The 20,981-nt window shown below is 33.5% G+C and overlaps 1 protein-coding gene and 1 long non-coding RNA gene across 2 annotated transcripts; both read left to right on the top strand.

The window, feature by feature from the left end:
* Positions 1-1,808: 1,808 nt before the first annotated feature.
* LOC121051968 lies at positions 1,809-2,737 on the top strand. Its single transcript, XR_005807662.1, has 3 exons — positions 1,809-2,215; positions 2,335-2,385; positions 2,476-2,737. It is a non-coding gene; the product is annotated as an uncharacterized LOC121051968 (long non-coding RNA).
* Positions 2,738-7,942: 5,205 nt separating this feature from the next.
* LOC112184506 (replication protein A 70 kDa DNA-binding subunit D) lies at positions 7,943-15,611 on the top strand. Its single transcript, XM_040515694.1, has 12 exons — positions 7,943-8,034; positions 8,448-8,600; positions 8,703-8,976; positions 9,073-9,175; positions 12,485-12,609; positions 12,689-12,770; positions 12,891-13,020; positions 13,116-13,279; positions 13,400-13,771; positions 13,960-14,028; positions 15,287-15,384; positions 15,471-15,611. The coding sequence occupies exons 2-11, from the start codon at positions 8,448-8,450 to the stop codon at positions 15,315-15,317; spliced, it is 1,503 nt and encodes a 500-aa protein (XP_040371628.1). The 5' UTR covers positions 7,943-8,034; the 3' UTR covers positions 15,318-15,384; positions 15,471-15,611.
* Positions 15,612-20,981: the final 5,370 nt, after the last annotated feature.

The raw sequence follows: 20,981 nt of genomic DNA, 5'->3' as shown, positions 1-20,981 counted from the left end.
GTACAAAGCTTTACTTGATGTTGTTAATGGAATTTAAAGAATGATGGTGGGTGTTATTGAATGAGTGTTATCAACATCTACCTATTCAGTCACTTTACTACACACTGGCACAGCTTTTGTGCCCCTCAAAGTATCTTACATTCAATTTTGAGAATGTAAGACTTCCCCTTTCATTTCAAACTTTGAAAACTGCCCCAATTTTGGTTCACACCCTTTAATTCTTTTCTTTCCTTTTCTTTGTTTTCGTACTACTTCAGTGACAAAGTTTACGCCTTTCCAATAAATTATAACAATGGAAGTAGGGATGGCAATGGGGAGGGTAGGGTAAGGGGATTAAATTACCATCCCCATACCCGACTTCATTTTCCATCCCCGTACCCTCCCCAATCCCCGTAATAAGATATTGGGGATTCCCCGTCCCCATCCCCATTGGGGATTAGGTCCCCGTACCCGCCCAAATCCCCGTTAACAATATTACTAATTTATTATATAAAAATTTATATAAATAATTATGGATTATAAAATATGAAGTTAAAATTAAACATCAAAATAAAATAAATTTCTTATTTCAATTAAGTAAAATTAACATGTTGATAAAGATCTCTTATTAAAAGAATCTTCCTTTTTTTGAACATATTTATTAATAGAATTTAAATATTGACAAAAAGATGAAGTTTACATAAATATTTATTTATAAATAATATCAAAAATATATAATATATATATGTATTTCAGATAATTTTTATTGGGTGGGTATGGGGATGGGGATCAAAATACCATCCCCACCCCGTACCCGATTTCAGAATTCGAATATTGGGGATCCCCATCCCCGTTACCCGATTTCCCCCGAATTTCTCCCCGTTAGGGTCGAATACCCGATGGGTACCCTACCCGATGGGGATTTTTGCCATCCCTAAATGGAAGCTTGATTTTATTATAACTGGATTATATTTGACATATTTCTTGGAAATAACGAACTTGGTTAAATTTTTTTCCCATAAGTATAAATTGTTTGGATACATTACAAGATCAAACTCAAGCTATCTTCTATATGTGAATGAAGCAAAAATCAGGAAAAAAACCAGATGCGATGGATTTCACTTTGGTAGAATTGCAAGAAACCCAATTAGTCAACACCTGTTTCTAGACAAAGATAAAGGGCCGTGTCTTTCAATTTTCTGAAATGATTACTAAAGGCCCCCTTAAAGACAAGCTTTTTCCTAAAATTCCATTTAGAGTTCTTATTAGATCATCTTTTAGGATTGATTCTCTGATTAAGTTGTTGTCCTCCTATTCATCCATGCATAGAATTTGCACTCAGTTTCTGTTTCATCACATGCATATATAGATTGAGAGAATTATTTAATTGCATCTGAAATGGGTCAAAATTTTCTCTGTTTCGCTTCTTTGTTTTTGCTGAAAAGGACAGGGAGTTGTTTACATAAATCTTTTTTCACTTATGGAGCCATGGAGGGTTTTCTTTTTGAGTGGGGAATGTTGTGTTAGATGGATCAAAAAGTTTTTCATGGAGAGACAAATTTTCAAATGGAAATAATTTTGTTTTGAATCTTGGGAGATATTAACTTGGTTTTTGGAGGGATATTTGGTTTTTGCATGTTCTAATCACTTCATTTTATACTTGATTTACACAGAAGTTCGCATTATTGCATTGTTAGGTTGCATTGTTGTTCTTGATATTCTACGAATTATGCAATGTGCTTGGTATGAAGATTTACAGATTATAATTACGAAGGATAATGATCCAAAATTTTAACCAGATTATATATGTTTGAATGCAGTGATGGCACCAAAACCTATATCGAGAGGAACAAAGAGGTTGTTAAAACAGTGTGTTGATGAAGGACATGCAAATGAACATGGAATTGAGGAAAGAAGGACTAAATCTAATCGTGTTTTCGTCGGTGGAGATCAATGCGATCAAATTAAATCAAAGAGATGGAAAACAAGTGAGTGTACTTTATGTCTTCTGAAATGTTGATGTACACAGAGTCTTAGCAAAATTTGTTGTTTGTTTACAAATATAAACTAATTGATATTGTTTGATTTTTGGTTATAGTGTCTCATGTGCAAATTGCTGAAGCATCACATCAATCTGAGAATGTCAATGGATTTGAGCACTGTGACGAAGGGTTTAGACGCGAGAACCAAAATAGTACTGCAGTTGTAAACGAATCTTCATTTACAATTACAGAAGGTAAGTTTTTTAGTTCGTTTAATATACGGACTTAATTTTAACAATAGTTTTGTTGTGTTATATCTCAGATCAATATTTACTGAATAGTTTAACTAACCCTCCTCAAGCATTGAACACAGGTGAATGTTCGTTTTCATTTGGTCAAGCATCATATCAAAGAAGCAAGCAAGGTTATTTCTCTAAATTTTTTTGCTTACTGTGTTGGATAAATAAGAATAATCGTATAAACCACTTAACAAAAATAAAAATTCTGATTGCAGCATTGACTATGAAATATGAAGATTCGGGTGATAACTTTTATACGTGTGATCATTGTAATGCATCTTTTTGGTTTGGAGAAGCTCTTAAGAGATCATCTTCAAATGCGCCTCTTATTTATACGAATTGTTGTAAAAAAGGTCAAATCAAAATTCAACAACCAAAACCAACGCCAGCTTTTCTTGAAGCATTATTGGATCCAGATAATGGCCTAGAAAGCAAAATTTTTAGAGAAAATATCAGAGTGTATAATTCAATGTTTTCTTTTACATCAATGGGAGCAACAATTGATCGTAAAATAAATAATGGATCAGGTCCTTATGTATTTAAAATTAGTGGCCAAGTGCATCATTTAATGGGTTCTTTATTACCTTCTGGTGGAGAAACTCCCAAATATGCTCAATTGTACATATATGATACAAAAAATGAAGTTTCAAATCGTGTCAATGCTATTGATCCTACTCATGCTAATGAAAATATTAAACCAGATATTGTTAAAGAACTTATGAAAATGTTTGATGAAACTAATGAATTAGTGAGAGAATTTCGAACAATGAGAGATAAATTTGAAAATCATTCTGTAATTTCATTAAATATGAGTATACTTAATCGTCAACCTACTGATAGTAAACAATATGAAGAACCAACAACTGAAGAAATTGGTGGTTTAATAGTTGGTGACATTGGAGAACATAATTCAAATAAAGATATAATTACTGAATCACACAATGGATATTTACAGCGTATTTCTAAAATACATCCAAAATATATGTCGTTACAATATCCAATACTTTTTCCATATGGTGAAGATGGGTATAAAATAAATTTATTAATGCAACGAATTACAGAAAATTCTACACAAAAAAGACAAAAAATATCAATGCGAGCTTATATTACATATCAGATTCAAGATAGAGATAATGAAATAAGTACTTTATTAAAAGGTGGACGATTATTTCAACAATTTTTAGTTGATGCTTATGCAACTGTTGAAGAAGATCGTTTAGATTGGATTAGAAAAAATCAAAAAAACTTTCGAAGTGAAGTTTATAAGGATATTTTCACTGCATCTTCAGCTGGAATTAAAAAAGGTGCTGATTTAGGAAAAAAAATTATTTTACCAAGTTCTCATACTGGAAGTCCTAGAGATATGATGAATAATTACCAAGATGCTATGGCAATTTGTAGACAATATGGTAATCCTGATTTATTTATAACTTTTACTTGCAATGTTAAATGGCCAGAAATACAAAGATATTTTCAAAACAAATGTAAGTATAAAGTTGAAGACAGGCCTGACATAATTTCAAGAATGTTTAAAATGAAATTACAAGATATGATTACTTACATTAGATCTGGAGAACCTTTTGGACAAATTGAAGCACATGTTCACACAATAGAATTTCAAAAAAGAGGACTTCCTCATGCCCACATGTTATTTTGGTTAAAAAAAGATTATAAATGTTATACAGCAGCTGATATAGATTCTATTATTTCAGCAGAATTACCAGATAAAAAAATTAATCCAGAGCTTTTTAAAATTGTTAGTGAGTTTATGATTCACGGACCTTGCGGACAAATAAATCCAAAATCTCCTTGCATGCGAAATGGAAAATGTTCCAAATTCTTTCCAAAATCATATAATGGAAATACTATATTTGAAACAAATACACCTTCAATCTACAGACGTCGTAATGATAATTCAAAATTCGTGGTAAAAAATAATGTACATATCGGAAATAATTTTGTTGTGCCTTATAATTCGAATTTATTATTAAGATATAATGCTCATATTAACGTCGAATCATGTTCTCATTCTATGTTAATTAAATATTTGTTTAAATACATTAATAAAGGCCCAGATCGAGCTCGAGTTTTACTGCATGAAAATCTAAATGATGAAATCACAACTTATCTTAATTGTCGTTACTTAACTCCTCATGAATCTGTCTGGAGATTATTTGAATATTCAATTCATTCTCGACATCATGCTGTTCAACATTTGCAAATTCATATGCCTTTACAACAAAATATTATTTTTAATGAATATCAATCTCTTGAATCGATCATAAAACAAAAAAGTAAAGAAGATACTACGCTCACTGGATGGTTTAAAGCAAATTCAACTTACCCAAATGCATCTGAATTAACTTATACAGAATTTCCAAGTAAATTTGTTTGGGACGATCGTGAAAAACGTTGGACATGTAGAAGACAATGTGAAACTATTGGTAGAATAGCTTATGTACCTCCTATAGCAGGTGAATTATATTTTATGAGAATGTTATTAAATATTCAAAAAGGTTGCCATAATTATGATTCCATAAAAACAATTAATGGTATTACATATACTTCTTATCAAGAAGCTTGCCGAGTTTTGGGTTTATTAGGTGATGACAAAGAATGGATTGAAGTATTAACAAATTCTTTACACTCTGCAACAGCTTCTGAAATACGTCAACTTTTTGTTACAATTATTTTGTTTTGTGATGTTGCAGATCCTCAAAAGTTATTAGATTCACATTGGTTAAATATGTGTGATGATATTTTGTATAAAGCTAGAGCTGAATTCGGAAATCCAAATCTAATATTGCCAGAATTAGAATTAAAGAATCAATTATTATTTGAATTAGTGCAATTATTCAATCAATCATCAAGTTCATTAAAAGATCATTGGTTACCAATGCCCAGTACTGATAAAATATTAGAGTTGAATAACAAACTATTAAGAGAAGAATTAGATTATGATTGTCTTCAATTAAAACGTGAACATACAGATTTAGTAGCTCAATTAAATACATGTCAAAAAATTGTTTATGACGAAGTCATTAAAGGAATTGAAGAAAAAACATCAAATACTTTTTTTGTCCATGATCATGGAGGAACAGGTAAAACATTCTTATGGCATACAATAATAAGCAAATTAAGATCTGAAGGAAAAAAAATTTTGGCTGTCGCTTCATCTGGAATAGCTTCATTATTACTTCCAAGTGGTAGAACTGCTCATTCTCGATTTAAAATACCTTTGACAATTAATAATTTATCAATATGCCCAAATAAAAAAAGGTACTCATCTTGCAAAATTAATTGATAAAACAGAATTGATTATTTGGGATGAAGCTCCAATGTCTAATAAATATTGCTTCGAAGCATTGGATAAATGTTTACGTGATATTTTACCGCACTCAAGCGATATACAAGTTAACAAACCATTTGGTGGAAAACTTATGTTATTAGGTGGAGATTTTAGACAAATTCTGCCCGTTATTACTGGAGGATCTAAAGAGCAAATAATAGAATCTTCATTAAATAATTCATATCTTTGCTCATCATTTAAAATATTTAATCTAACTGAGAATATGAGATTGTCAAAAAAAAATTTAACTGAAGAAGATAAAATAAATATTTCAACTTTTGCAAATTGGTTATTGGAAATTGGAGAAGGTCGTATATGTTCAATTAATGATGAAGATGATAGAGATGCATCTTGGGTTGAAATTCCAAATGATTTACTTATTTATACTTATACAAATCCAATAGAAGCAATTTTTCTTGCAACCTATTCAAATTTTAACATTAGTTACAATAATTTTAATTATTTAAAAGAACGTGCAATTGTCACACCACAAAATGCAACAGTTCGAGACATAAATGATTATGCTATAAATTTATTACCAGGCCAGAAAACAACATATTTAAGTTCTGATAGTATTTTATTAAATTCTGGAAACAGTGAAAACATTAATGCTTTGTATCCTATAGAATTTTTTAATAAACTTGAATTTAATGGATTACCGTCGCATGAATTAATTTTAAAAATTGGAATGCCTATCATGTTATTAAGAAATTTAGGCCAAAGATCTGGTTTATGTAATGGTACAAGGCTAATAATAACGAGATTATTTGATCGATTAATAGAAGCAAGAATATTAACAGGAAATAATATAGGTCAAAAATTTTTTATACCTAGAATTGTTCTTACTGCAACTGAGAATAAATGGCCATTTATTTTTAAAAGACGACAATTTCCAATAAGACCCTGTTATGCTATGACTATTAATAAAAGTCAAGGTCAATCACTAAATTATGTCGGCATATATTTACCAGAGCTAGTTTTTACTCATGGACAATTATATGTTGCACTTTCGAGAGTTACTTCGAAAAATGGATTAAAAATTTTAATAAATAATAACAACAATATACCAAATAAATATACTAAAAATATTGTTTATAAAGATGTACTACAAAATTTATAAATAGCAATAAAAAAAAAAAAGGTATTTGTTTCTGAGCCTTTGTTCCCAATAACTCTATCATAATAATGTGTTATGCTTTTAGCTAATGAATAAAATGAATTGGTCCAGATATTAAAAGTGTATATATTTTAAATGTGTAACGTACATGTTTAAACTATCATGTGACACAATTGGTTATTAAAAGAAAATAAATAATTATTTTAATTTTCTATACTCTGATATTGTGTTCGGTCAACACAAAAGTCAACCCGGCTAAAGAACAAGCAATTCAATACATGCCTACAGTTATGCTTACAGTTACTCTCAGTCTATAATTTGAATGTGAAACAACAAGTGTTGAATTCGTTTGAGTCTACATCAATCAAAAAGTGGTCGAACTGATGTGAAAGAAACAACTAAAGCGAGAACAAAATGTCACATGGAGGAGTCCAGACAAAATGAAGACTGGAGATGATTCTGGATTGCAAACAAACAGTACTCAAAAGGGGTTAAGTTTGGGATTACGCTTTTGCCCTACATCCCTAGGTATATATCCAACATCTCCAATAGTCTTTTAGTTCCAGAAGCCTCCATTGCCGACATCTCTCTAATCCATACTCTCTATATAAACATCTCGGTTGGAGTTTATGATTACCGTTCTGCCCCGAAGTACCCACTATATAAGCCGGAACCGTAGTCTCTATCCAATTCGAGAAGCCTCCATTCTTATCCACAATCACTGTTGACTGACATCAAACCCATTCTTATCCACAACCACTGTTGACTGACATCAAACCCATTCTTATCCACAACCATCATTGACCACAGCAAACCCAGCTGTGAAACTCAACATCAAAAAGGGTTTGGTAAAGACAATTATCTCCATTCGTAGATTATGTGCTTTCATTTCAACTAATCTCTATCATGAATCTGCTTTTGATCACTTTGAATATTCTGTCTTCAATTTGTGTACCATTTGTAAATAACATGATTTGACTTTCACTTATCCATAATTTGATTTCTGATACTCCATCACATGATAATCAATTTATGTAATGCATAAGAATTTTGATTGGTAAGTTATATAATTTGATTTTGAGTATTCTATGATGTTGGTGTAATCAACTTATCTTTCATCGCAATTTTGACTTCTCTTTTTTCAACGAACCCAAAACGTGGATTCTGTTATTGAGCTGACATCAAAAGGTTTAGGTGAAAATAGACAAAACAGGTTTCATACTCAAAGCTGATATTAATTTTTGTTTCCTGCATATTGTTATTTCTGTAAAATCTCAAACCTGCATAACTCAATACTCTGTCTTCAAGGTGTGCTCAAAGACAAACAGGCTTTTGTTTTCTTCAATCTATAATACAAATTGAATATTACTACTGTTAAAACATGTCTATCTAATTATCATACTCATTGTTTGTTAAAATATTCACTGCTATTTGCAAAAGAAGATCAACAACTGCAGGCTCAATGTTTTTCTTTAATCCAATTACATGTAAAATAACTAGATGACTTGGTACCTTTGCTTCAGATGGTGAGGATACTTTGCAATTAGTTTCAGATGCTGCTTTCTGTATTTGACATTGACCATTATTTAACTTCTCATTTTGAAACTGAAATAAATAAATTTGGTACCTTCTGTTCAGATCGTGAAGATGCTTTGCAATTACTTTTAAATACTACTTTCTGAATTAGTTTTAGATAGTACTTCATTCTCTCTTATGTTCAGATGGAACAAATGGCAAGACCAACACTGATCCATGAACTAAGACCATTTCAGCTGAATTTCACCATGAGGATTAGAGTTTCAAGGATATGGAGACCACAAAGATTCCAAAGTGAAATATATGATGGTCTTCACAATATCTTAACTGATGAAAGAGTAAGTTCCTTACAAATCATCTACACTTGCTTTAATTATTGCAGCATTTAAATACATATAGATTACAAATGCTGCTACTGATACTACTTTAATTCAACACAGGGAGATATGGTTCATGCTAAGATTGATGAATCTGATTATCCCCATGTTTTGAATAAGATGGAACAAGGACGAATCTATGACATTTCTCATTTCAACACATCCAAGATTCAAGGGAGATATAAAGTCGTCAATCATGAAGTGCAACTACGTTTCAACGAGCTGACAAAATTTGAACCCGTTGAACATGGGGCTCCCCCAATTCCAGAATATTCCTTCCATCTGCTTGAATTCAATCAGCTGGGCCTAAACCCTAAACCGCAAACACTACTTATAGGCAAGTTTCCAAATACTTGATAGAATTTTATGATATTGATGTATTCTATCGAAATTTAGAACATACTAACAATTTATATATATTTTTGTATCAAAGATGTTTATGGCTGTATCAAATCAGTTATCCCAGAACATCAGGTGCTCATAAAAGACACAAACAAGATGGAACCAAAATGTGAAGTCGTTATGGAGAATTTGAGGTATATTATATGCACATGATCTCACCTATTAAACATGTTAATCATTTTCAAAACAGAAAATAGAAAATAGAAAATAACAAAAAATATGTGTGATGCCCTGGAAATTCGTAATTATTTTCCGAGGAATTTCCGAAATCTAATTTATGGTTGTTGGACGGTTTCGTGGCTCGTGGACGGAGCGGAAGTGTTTCGGACGAATTAATTATTCGAAAAGTATGACTTTAGGGGGAATTCAAGGTTGACTTTTGATACGTTGAGATTCTCCGAAAACTTGCTTCACGAAAGTTGTAGAACGCGTCGATACGAGTTCGTGGACATGCGGAACGCGAGAATCGGAGTTCGTATGAACAAGTTATGGGCTTTGGAAAAACTTTCCATTTTGGTATAAAATGACGAAATTTTCCGGAAATTGCAAAGAAGGCCAGATTTCCAAAAACGGAAACCCAGCTCTCTCCCGAGCCCGCGCGCAGCCTCCACTTCGCCGGCGTCGTTCTCGCTCCTCCGACCACCGTTTGCTTCGATTCAATAGTGGGTTTTGCTCGCCTCAATCCCCTCTTGAGGTATGTGGAAGGATTGAAGAGAGACTCGAGCTGTGGAGGAAGCCACATCGACTGGAAGTGGCTGCTTCGGGGATGAAATCGCCTTGATCGGAGTCGGAGATTCCGGCCACCTTTGCCGGTGATTTTTGAGGGCTTTTGGAGCTTGGAGGACGATGATGCTTCCCACAAGGTGGCTTGCATCGATTCAACTCGTGGAGGTCGAATTTTGGAATTGAAATTCTAGGGTTTCAATCGAGCTGTTTTGTTCTAAGGTAAAATTCGATCGATTGGTTCATTTTTGGACTTTGGTGTAGTTATGAAAGTTTAAATTGGAGTTGAGATGAAGAACTTTGGTGTTGGGAGTTTTGTCAAATTCCGACTTTGGTCCGGCGGCGGTGTCGCCACTGTGGTGGTGTTTTCCGGTGGTTTCCGGCCACCTCAGGGATAGTTTCTATTCCTGAGTTTGATCTACTCGTCGATACGAGCATTTTGATATATTGTTTGTAATTTTTAGAGATCGTATGAGCATGCTAGGGTTTTTACGGTTTCGGACCGTTAGATGTTTCGATCCGTGAGGATTCGAGCGTCCGATCGACTTGTGGTTTTGGCATATCGATCGTAGAAGTATTCAGGAGACATTGGGTGGTCTCGGATGTGGTTTCGCCTCGATTGACGTCACTTTTGGGGATTTTAGTTCAAAACAGGGGTTTCAGACTTAAATCATTTGTGGATTGTTGCTAAGTTGAACCGTATGTGATTAGGTGCTTGACGAGGTATCCTTGGACGGTTGTTTTGTGGACTGGATGCTTTGTTCTGTATTGAAGACGCAGCAGGAGTTTCAAGGTGAGTAATCTCACAAGGTTCTTTATGAACGGAATTACCATTATCGTTTTGGCGTTAATTATTTAACTGCAAACTATAGTTGGTATTAGTAGGCATTCTTGAGCGAATGACTACATATATATATATTTACGTGAAATATATATATTCTTTGTGGATGATGTGTGATGAATAATATGCATGATGGGTTCATATTATTGTTGAATGAGACTTTTCATAGAAACAATATTGTAGAAAAAGATGTTTTCTATTGTTTTGAAAAGTATTGAGCTTGATGTTACATTTTTGAGTCAAGCGTGACTCATTTTAGATGTATTGGTCTTTGTACCAAGGGTCACAGATGGTGAGCAGGGATTAGGAAAGCCGAAACTAGCTGTTTGTAACGTTTTTAGGTCAGATGCGACTTACTTAACGTTGACCTTAAGACCAGATAGGGTCTAAGAAGATCTTATATCACAGATGGTGATAGATCATAGATAGTGACAGGTTGCAGACGGTAACCTTGATGTTTGATTTCATGACCAGATGGGGTCTGAAGATCATGCGTCACAGATGGTGAGCAGAGGTAAGGAAAGCCGAAATTAGATAGTTGTAACGTTTTAGGTCAGGTGTGACTTACTTAACGTTGACTTGAGACCAGATAGGGTCTTAAAAGTATGGGTCGCAGATGGTGACCAACGGTTGGTTCTAAGACCAGACGGGGTATGAAAACCAAGAGTCACAGACGGTGATAGGTTGCAGATGGTGACCAAAGCTTTATATGTGTTATGAGCCTAGTTACCATATTGTCTTTGAGTTATGGAATTAACTGTGACTATAGATGGTATTAGTGACATTTCTGAGTGAATGATTATGTGTGTACATGTATATATTATGGGATATATATATATATATATATGCATATGTATTCATGTATTGGTGACATTTCTGAGTGAATGATTATGTGTGTACATATATATTATGGGATATATATATATATACATATGTATTCATGTATTGGTGGCATTTCTGAGTGATTGTTTATGTGTGTACATATATATATTATGGGATACATACATATACATACTTATTCTTCTATTAGTGGTCTCGTGGTGAATCTGTGTTGATGTGTTGTGTGTCTAGGTTAGACGGATTTGTTGTTAGTACATCATGGGGGGTAGCGGGGAGCTATCTGATGCTCATGAGTACGTGTTTTTAAAAGGGAGTTTCGGGGATTCTTTCTTTTAAATGTCCTGGGAGGATTTGTTTATCATATTTAATTGTCAGAGTTTCAATTAATATGACTTTGTCACGGGGTGACTTGTATTCATTTCTTTTGGGAAAAGAATGTGCTGTTTTGGGAAAATAGGGTATGTTTTCCTTATTCTCGAGTCGAAAGGTTTTCCTCGTGTTTGGCGTGAGTTGTGCGGGCTTTTATCCCGTGATATTGTGTGAGTTGTTTTGAGTTACTCATACGGGCTTGCAAAAGCTTACCGGGTTTGTTGTGTGGCAACCCGGTACACCATTCCAATGGTGTAGGGGTTATTTCTGCAGGTCAGGTTGATCGTGGCTGATGCTGAGGTAGCGTGCTTGCAGCTTAACGGTAGTAAGTCAATTTTTTGACCTTACCGTCATTGAGACTTCCGTTGTAGTGAGCTCTGAGGAGCATTTACGTTTATCTTGTTGTTGACAATTTAATTCGTAATCTTGTGTAATATATAACTCTTTGGAGCGAGTGTATATTAACTTTGAGGGTTCAGGGCATCAATATGTGTGTAAGTTTAAGGGAAAAAGATTTCAGGTACTTTGTATTGATGACTGGACGTTCACGCATATATAATTATGGGGTTATATATCGATTTATTGTGTATAAAATCAGGGGCGTGACAATATGTATCTAAATTTCAGCTTTTTAAAAATATGTATCAATTTCATGTTTCTAAAAATGCAGGAGAGAAGATTTGAGAATCACTCTATGGGGCGATGTCGCACGAAAATTCGACTTAGAAACCATTCGAGCGTCACCCTCACCAGTTCTTGCTGTAGTGACCAGTCTCAGAATAACACAATTCCAAGGTAAACATGAACTCAAAATAATTGATGATATTGTTTGATTTATCAACTATAAATGATTGTCTGCTTTGACGAGCTGCAGAGCAAATTACAACAACAGCTACAAATCACTCCTGTGTTTTCATAAATCCAGAGATTCAACAAGCACAGGAGTACAGAGCTGAGTAAGTTATTCAACCAAAACTGAATTCCTACTTTTTTTTTTTTTTTTACAGAGCTGCTTACGACAAATATTAAGTACATTAGTTTTCTGTCTTTTTCTAACAATTGAAAAACATTTCCAGGTTCTCCAGGCCAGGTGATAAAGTAAAGATACTTCCTCCTCCACCCAATCGGCAAACACCAGAACAAGTGAAAGAAAAGACAACAATATCAGTGTCTGAGCTGCATACACTGGATCCAGATTCATACACAGTATGAAACACAGTATTTATTCCTCTCATTATTTAGTTAATCGTTTCTTTCTAATTAACATTTACCCAGCTTCTAATCCTTATTTTATATGACAGAACCAGAGTGTGTGTTGCATTGCTTCTATCCGAAGGTTTTCATTGCACAGTGGTTGGTGGTACAAAGCTTGCGGGACAGGGACCTGTTATAGGCAACTAACAGAAGATAAAGATACTAATGACCTTAAATGTAGCCACCATGGCATACAAATTCCTGTCCCATGGTAAAACTATGAGGCCCTTCATTTTCTGATAACAAACATACATATCAGAATTCTTTTCTTTCCATTTCTTATATCGATTTTTATTTTCATATTTTTCAATAACTTTTTTGTCTTACACAGGTATAAAGTTCACATGATAATTTATGATCGCAATAATCAAGCTACAGTACTGATTATGGGAAAGGAGGCAGAACAACTATTTGGCATTAGTTGTGCAGACCTGCTGAAGAAAGAACTGTATGGAACAGAACTAATAGTACTGGAAGAAATGCAAAAAACTGCTGATCAAACTTATCTGTTTGAGCTCAAATTCAATATGAACAATGAGTTGTTCGTTAGAAACATCTTCCCAACTCACCAAGCCTCTGCATCGTTAACACAGCAAGAGCCAACTACCACAACACCAGATCGTTTCCTTTATCAAAAGAAGAGAAACATTGAGGGGAGCAGCCGAACAGTTTCCCTTTCAGAATCTGAAAAAAAGCTGAAGAGGTAAACTTAATTCAATCTTAGTTGAAGTCTGACATTCAAATCTTAATTCCGCTTTAGAACAAAGCAGAATATATCTCTTTTTTTCTACTAACTCTAAAGTACTTAAAATACCAACTACTATCCACACAAAATACTATTCTCTTCAATTTCTTTCATCAGAATTTTAACTGTGTTTTTCTGATTTAAAGTGAAGAGCAGATCAAGCATAGAACCACAGTTCTACCCTCATCAACAATGGTTCTGCGAAGCAAAGAACTGTATGAAAAAAAAAAGGCTGAGTGAATCCAATTCACTCCATTTTGTGCATTTTGAATGCATTTCAATGCATTTTGTCTAGCTGCGAGTATTGTAAAGTAATTTTTTGGACAAACGCAGCTTAATCAATGAAAATAGTGTACAAATATAACGTCGAATGCATTTCAATGCATTTTGTCTAGCTGCGAATATTGTAAAGTAATTTTTGGACAAACGCAGCCAAGTAATCAATGAAAACAGTCTGTACAATATAACTGCAGTCAGTAATTTTTTGAACAAAGTCTAGCAAATATGTTTGCTAACTGTGACTTTTGACAACTGGACTAATCGCTAGCATAGCTTCTTGCACTATCATAAGGCTAGCATTTTTGTTATCACTCCAGTTGAACAGACTGCAGACTAAATGTAATATATGTAAAACAGATTTCCTATATCAGTAATGTACATTAATTTCTCCTGTTTCTCTGTTGTGTTTTACATTCAATTTCAGCTTCTCCTATTAACAATCAAATTTCTGCCTTTTGTTCATGATTGCCATCAAACTAGACAATAGGTTTATCATTCATACAAATAACCGTTCACTGTTGTTCTTGCTCCTTCCTCATATATATATATCTTAATTGACTAGCATTACTGTATTCCAACAACTTTATCAGTAAAATTCAACTAATTTGGTTTTCTATCTATTTGCAATTTCATTCATACATTATTTTCTGTTGTCTATATTTGTGCTTTACTCATGTATGAAGAAGACTAGCAAACTGCATTCAAGTTTCAGAAGAAGGAAAAACCAAGCATGAAATATTTTTATGCCCCGTACCTTCATAGATAAGACAGCCCGCGCTCTTGCTTTGCAACGACACATTGCAATTTAGTGTCTTTAATACAGAGTTTCTATAAGCAAAATCTGCAAACTGCATTCAATTTCTGTTCAAATCTTCTGTATGTCAACTATCAATTTCCAGGTATTCAAAAGTTCAAACAAGCCAGTGTACTCAGACCTGTAAAAATAAGCTTTGCCCTCTAAATTATGATCTAACCCTGCATCACTTCTGTTCAATTGCAGTATTTTAATAAAGCGTTCCAGCAGATACAATGTTAAGAAAATAAACCTACATTATTTTGTTGTTTCAAAAAGCTATGATTCTTAGTTCTTTTAATTATAGCTACCACATTTGTTCTTGCAATAACAAATATAGCATCTTTTTTCTTTTTTACTTTTTTCTTTTATGTTTACATGACTTTCACACATATCACCAGCTTCGAAATTTTTCAATACCTACCACAATGACTATGAAGTGATGCACCTACAAGATCCACAGGAGTTAGAAGGAGTTCTTTCTCCTTCTCATTTAAAGGTGTCTTCTTCCTGAACAATCATCGATGCATTTATCTTTTAAGAGTACATCAACATAAGTAATAATCTATAATACTTGCTGTTCAGGACATGGAATCTGTTCAATCTCTACGCAGAACAGAGTGAACATAAAGAAATATTAGTTTATTTGCTGGGTTATTTTTAGTTCTCTTAGTATACGTGAGTAAGCACCTTCTTATTCCTGCTCAATTGTCTTTCCAATACTCCAACAAGCTTCTGCTGCAATTTTTGCGCAGCTTTTATGTTTTTATAACCAATTTCTGTATTAATGGTTTTATTGATTTTGCAGTTTCTCCTAAACAACTTACCTCAATTACCAATTATTTCAACTCTCAACTATGAAACGGTATTGTGATTGAGGTATAAAAGCTATCATAGCATCATTTCACTAATACATCCCATCACCCAAATTTTAATAAGTTTGCTTGAGTTGATTGTTAAAGAACCAGCAGATTGAAATATAGAACCTAAGTAGTTTAATGATTATTTTTCCTTCTTTCTCCATACATTTAACTTTACTGCAATCTGAGATTAATGGCATGCATAACTTTGTTCAAGAAAATATATGTTAGTAGTACTGCTATAACTATTGATGACTATTATTACTTTGAGTTTCTCATTGCAAACCCTTCTTTTTATATTAAATACCAGTTTATCACTATTTCCTCAAATATTTGTTAGACTCTATATCCCAAATATACCAGTGCAAAAAAGTAATGTTGTTTCTCATTCCTTTTCAGTTATGTGTTGATGGTTAATAGCTTACACCCTAAATTAAAAGTTGTCAGCTGTTTTGTACTCAGTAAGTGAATAACCTAAATTAACGATCATATCTTCCTTATTTTGAAACTTACTCAGACTTTCAATGACACTATTTTTAAAAGTTTTAGGTTCAGCTTTCCAGGTCAGTATATTTATGACATTTGTTGTTTGCTTTTGTACAGTACGCTGAAAGTTTTTAATCGAGCTGAGGCATTTGACAACCATACCTCCAATACTAAAGTACACTAAGTTCATTCCTTGGTAAATAATTCTGCGGTTCATCAAAATTGAAACCCGAATTTCCCAACTGATTGAATTTTGATTTTTTTTATTATTTTCTGATGATTGATCAAGTAGTTTGATTATGGTGATTCTTCTTCTTCCAAGGCTTTTCCGAACGCAAAGCATTCTTGATTATGATTTGTATACTTACAAATTCGGAACAATATTGGGCTGCAATCCAAGACCCAGAGGGATGTCATCAACGGTATACACTCTCAATTTGTTAATATATTGTGAATTGAAGTACTCTCAGTATAAACATATTATTCTGTTTGATCTGTTTCAATGTGAATATCAATGTTTCCATATAAAGATCAATTCTCGATGATCAGAGCGCCTGTGGATAGAGGTAGTAAAGGCAAGAGTCTGGGTGACAAGGTTACTGTCATCAAGAGGTGCTCCAGCATCAGCAACCGTCTTGATTTGCTACAGATAGTCGCTGATGGAGAAGCTACCCTTTTGAATGGTCTGAATCCGTCAGTTCATAGGATCTGGTCAAGGCAGCAAGTTGGTGCTCGAGAGTGAGCCAAAGAGAGCTTGCAGAGGTAGAGCGAACTGCGAAAGGGATGGAGAACTCAAAGAGAGAAGCAATCAACCAAATTTGACAAGTACAATCTTTCTTCACCCATTTAATGTAGGCTGGATTGAGATTGTTGTTGATGAACTGGGGTGGCCAAGGTTCAGATCCGTCCACCATGCCGTACATCTCATAGTTCTGGAGTACTATGGTAATGATATCCTTCCAAAGAAGATAGTTTTCTTCTTTACACATACAAACATATTGTCAGTATAAACAAAGTATGGCTTCAGTATTTGTTTCTCATGTTGATCTTTATGACGTTTCTGACTTTAATCTTGATAGGACAATTGTTGCTATTTATTGACATTGTTACATTTTGATTAACTCACCTTAAAATAACTTAATGATATGAATACCCTTCCTAGCAGCTAAAGTCTGGTATGTCATGGTTTGAGATTGTGAATTTCCTTTCTAAGGACTTATTCCTGGATCAGTAGCAGCATTGATCTTATTGCACGTTTTCAAGGCTACTTCCAATGGAGAAATTATAATTTTCATTACAGATATCAAAATTTCAATACTCATTGTGCAAGGTTTTAATAACATTCATCTAAGTATTTCCTAATGATTCAGCTTTTTGAGGTTTGATTTCTGTCTTCTTTATCTCACCCTGCATCTGAATTTTCCAGGATACTAAAAAAGCATACTTTATCCTTTTACAAGGAACGCTTCAATTCAGTTTCTGTTTTCAAGCTGAGACGTGTTGCTCTATAACATTAGCTCTCATCAAAACTTTCCTCAATTCACATGGAATGTTGCAGCTTCGGCAGACAACGATGTTAGTAGTACCTCCATTATTAATCTATCATGTACTATTTTTTTATTCTATTTAGCAGTCTTGACAAAAAAAAAATCTGTAGTTCAATTTTAGTTGATGATAAACTGCCTAGAATATTATTTATTGGTAATAAAAATACATGCAGCAAAGCGCAGGCTGTCTATCTATGAAGCTGCGGAGCATAGATAAATGAACTTGGTAACTCAGTAAAAGCACAGCATTGCTCAGGTACATGTAATTAATTCCTTTTCTTTTCTTGCATAAACAAAAAACTTTCCTATAAATCATAACCACAAATTCATTGCAAGCAGGGGCGGATTCAGAATTGAAACTTTGGACGGGCTGGGATTTCTTCAACAAAAAAAAAAAATATATATATATATATATATTATAGAGAATCTCGACGGTGCGAGAGAATTTTATTAATTTAAGAAAAATATACACCTAGTCAAGGGGGATGTAGTGAGCCTTACCCTTCAAATGCATATTTATACAAAACTAAAAAACAAAATCAATAACAAAATAAACGTGCAATGCAATACAAGAACCTAAACTAACTAAATCTAACTCTACGAGTTCCACAAGCTTCAAACTCTTTGATCACCGATTCATTGTCAATAGATTCAGCATATTCCTTCTCAATATGAAGGACCATACAATCACCAAGAAACTCATCTTCCATCTTGTTTCTAAGTCTATTCTTAATGATGTTCATAGCTGAAAATGCTCTTTCAGTGGTCGCCGTAGAAACAGGAATAGTCAGAACTAGACAAATCAATCTATAAAGCATAGGGAAAAATTCTGACTTCAATCCTGAATACAACCCAGGAACATGAATTTCACATCAATCCTTAAACCCTATAAATTGCCCCAAATTGGATTGATTCAATTAATTAAACAAAATCTTACATTGAATCATTGCCTCAAATTGATGTTGATGTCTTGGAGAAGCCGAGAATTCCAGAGCCCAGAGGCCAGAGCTGCAGATTTGCAGAAGTTTAGAAGAGGAGGAGGAGCCGAGGAGGAGGAGGCTGGGAGCCTGGGAGCGTAATCGAAGTGATGACTGATGAGGACTGAGGAGGAGAGGGACTGACGAAGTGATGAAGGGCGAGTTACTGAGTTAGTCGAATACTCGAACGGGCTGGAATTATAGACAATACACTTATACCCAACTAAAAAATATATATATACATCTAATTTTTTTTTTTTGTCCAAAATCTTCGGACGGGCTATAGCCCGCCCCACTTACATACTAGATCCGCCCCTGATTGCAAGTTGTCCTCAAGCAAAAATAGTAATGAACTACTGCTTTAATAGCAAAGTCTTCTTCAGTTCAATCAAATAATGTAGATGCAGTTTTTGTCTATACCATTTGATCATCCCAAAGAAGACCTTACAATAACATCTGACATATTATAATCTTTGATTTATCCCACATAGTGCATACTATTTCTATTTCATAATCCTTACTCCGATCAATTAATTACTCACTTACTCTTTAATCTTTACTGGAACTCATTTTAGCTTTTCACAATGGATCTGCTGCTATAAGGTAATCATCAGTCCCACTGTCAAACTTATACTACCCATTATAACACATATTACCCACATATATTTTATTTTCAAAATTTTGGTTTTCACAGAATACAAAATCACGGATCTATTACATTTATCTAATGCAGACAGATGCTGCATCAACTTCATCACTTCAAACAAAACTAATTCTTTCCTAATAAACCTCTTTGTCGAACTTTACCTATTCTTTCCTTTATATCATTCTTTAAAGGGTTTTTATCATAGGTGGGGTCTGAACTATGTCTGACCGGACTGAATGGTACCTGGACTTTTAAAATGATCAAATAGGTACATGAACTTCCAAAACCACATCATTAAGGTACTTCCGTCTATATTCCGTTAATCCTCCGTTAATTGCAGGGATAAATCAGACATTTCACCCAAATTGACCACTAAAATGACTGTTATAACCTCATCTGACATTTTGTCAATTTCCCTCCTTTCTATCTTAATTTCCCTCCAAAAAAATTGACTCTTCCCCCAACACTATTCATGTAAAACTTTTCATCAAATTTTACCTCCAATTATTGTCTTTCGATAAATAATAATCAACATCTCAACATCAAGTTTTCTTGAATAATTTTTATTGTTCTTCAAAAATTAGCCTAACATAATGAAATACCAAATTATTCAAGTTTTACCTCCAATTATTGTCTTTCGATAATAAAATTAGCCTAACATAATGAAATACCAAAATAATTTTATTGTCTTTCGATAAATAATAATCAACATCTCAACATCAAGTTTTCTTGAATAATTTTTATTGTTCTTCAAAAATTAGCCTAACATAAAAATTATTTTGGTATTTCATTATGTTAGGCTAATTTTTGAAGAACAATAAAAATTATTCAAGAAAACTTGACGTTGAGATGTTGATTATTATTTATCGAAAGACAATAATCGGAGGTAAAATTTGATGAAAAGTTTTATTATGTTAGGCTAATTTTGGTATTTCATTATGTTAGGCTAATTTTATTATCGAAAGACAATAATTGGAGGTAAAACTTGAATGATTTGGTATTTCATTATGTTAGGCTAATTTTTGAAGAACAATAAAAATTATTCAAGAAAACTTGATGTTGAGATGTTGATTATTATTTATCGAAAGACAATAATTGGAGGTAAAATTTGATGAAAAGTTTTACATGAATAGTGTTGGGGGAAGAGTCAATTTTTTTTTAGGGAAATTAAGATAGAAAGGAGGGAAATGGACAAAATGTCAAATGAGGTTATAACAGTCATTTTAGTGGTCAATTTGGGTGAAATGTCTGATTTATCCCTACAATTAACGGAGGATTAACGGAATATAGACGGAAGTACCTTAATGATGTGGTTTTGGAAGTTCAGGTACCTATTTGATCATTTTAAAAGTTCAGGTACCATTCAGTCCGGTCAGACATAGTTCAGACCCCACCTATGATAAAACCCTTCTTTAAATGAACCTTACTCTCTTAAACCCAAAAACCAATCCCTCTACATCAAACTATCATTTTCAAAATGCAAAATAGTAGCATTCATCGACAGAATGATATGGAAGAAAAGATACAGTAATTGACACATGTATCTTCTTTTTTCCTCAAATAAACTTCTACTTATCATC

This window comes from Rosa chinensis, chromosome 2 (assembly GCF_002994745.2).
Source record: "Rosa chinensis cultivar Old Blush chromosome 2, RchiOBHm-V2, whole genome shotgun sequence".
NCBI lineage: Eukaryota > Viridiplantae > Streptophyta > Magnoliopsida > Rosales > Rosaceae > Rosa > Rosa chinensis.
Note: the sequence above shows the minus strand (reverse complement) of the source record. Positions and strands in the feature narration are given on the sequence as shown.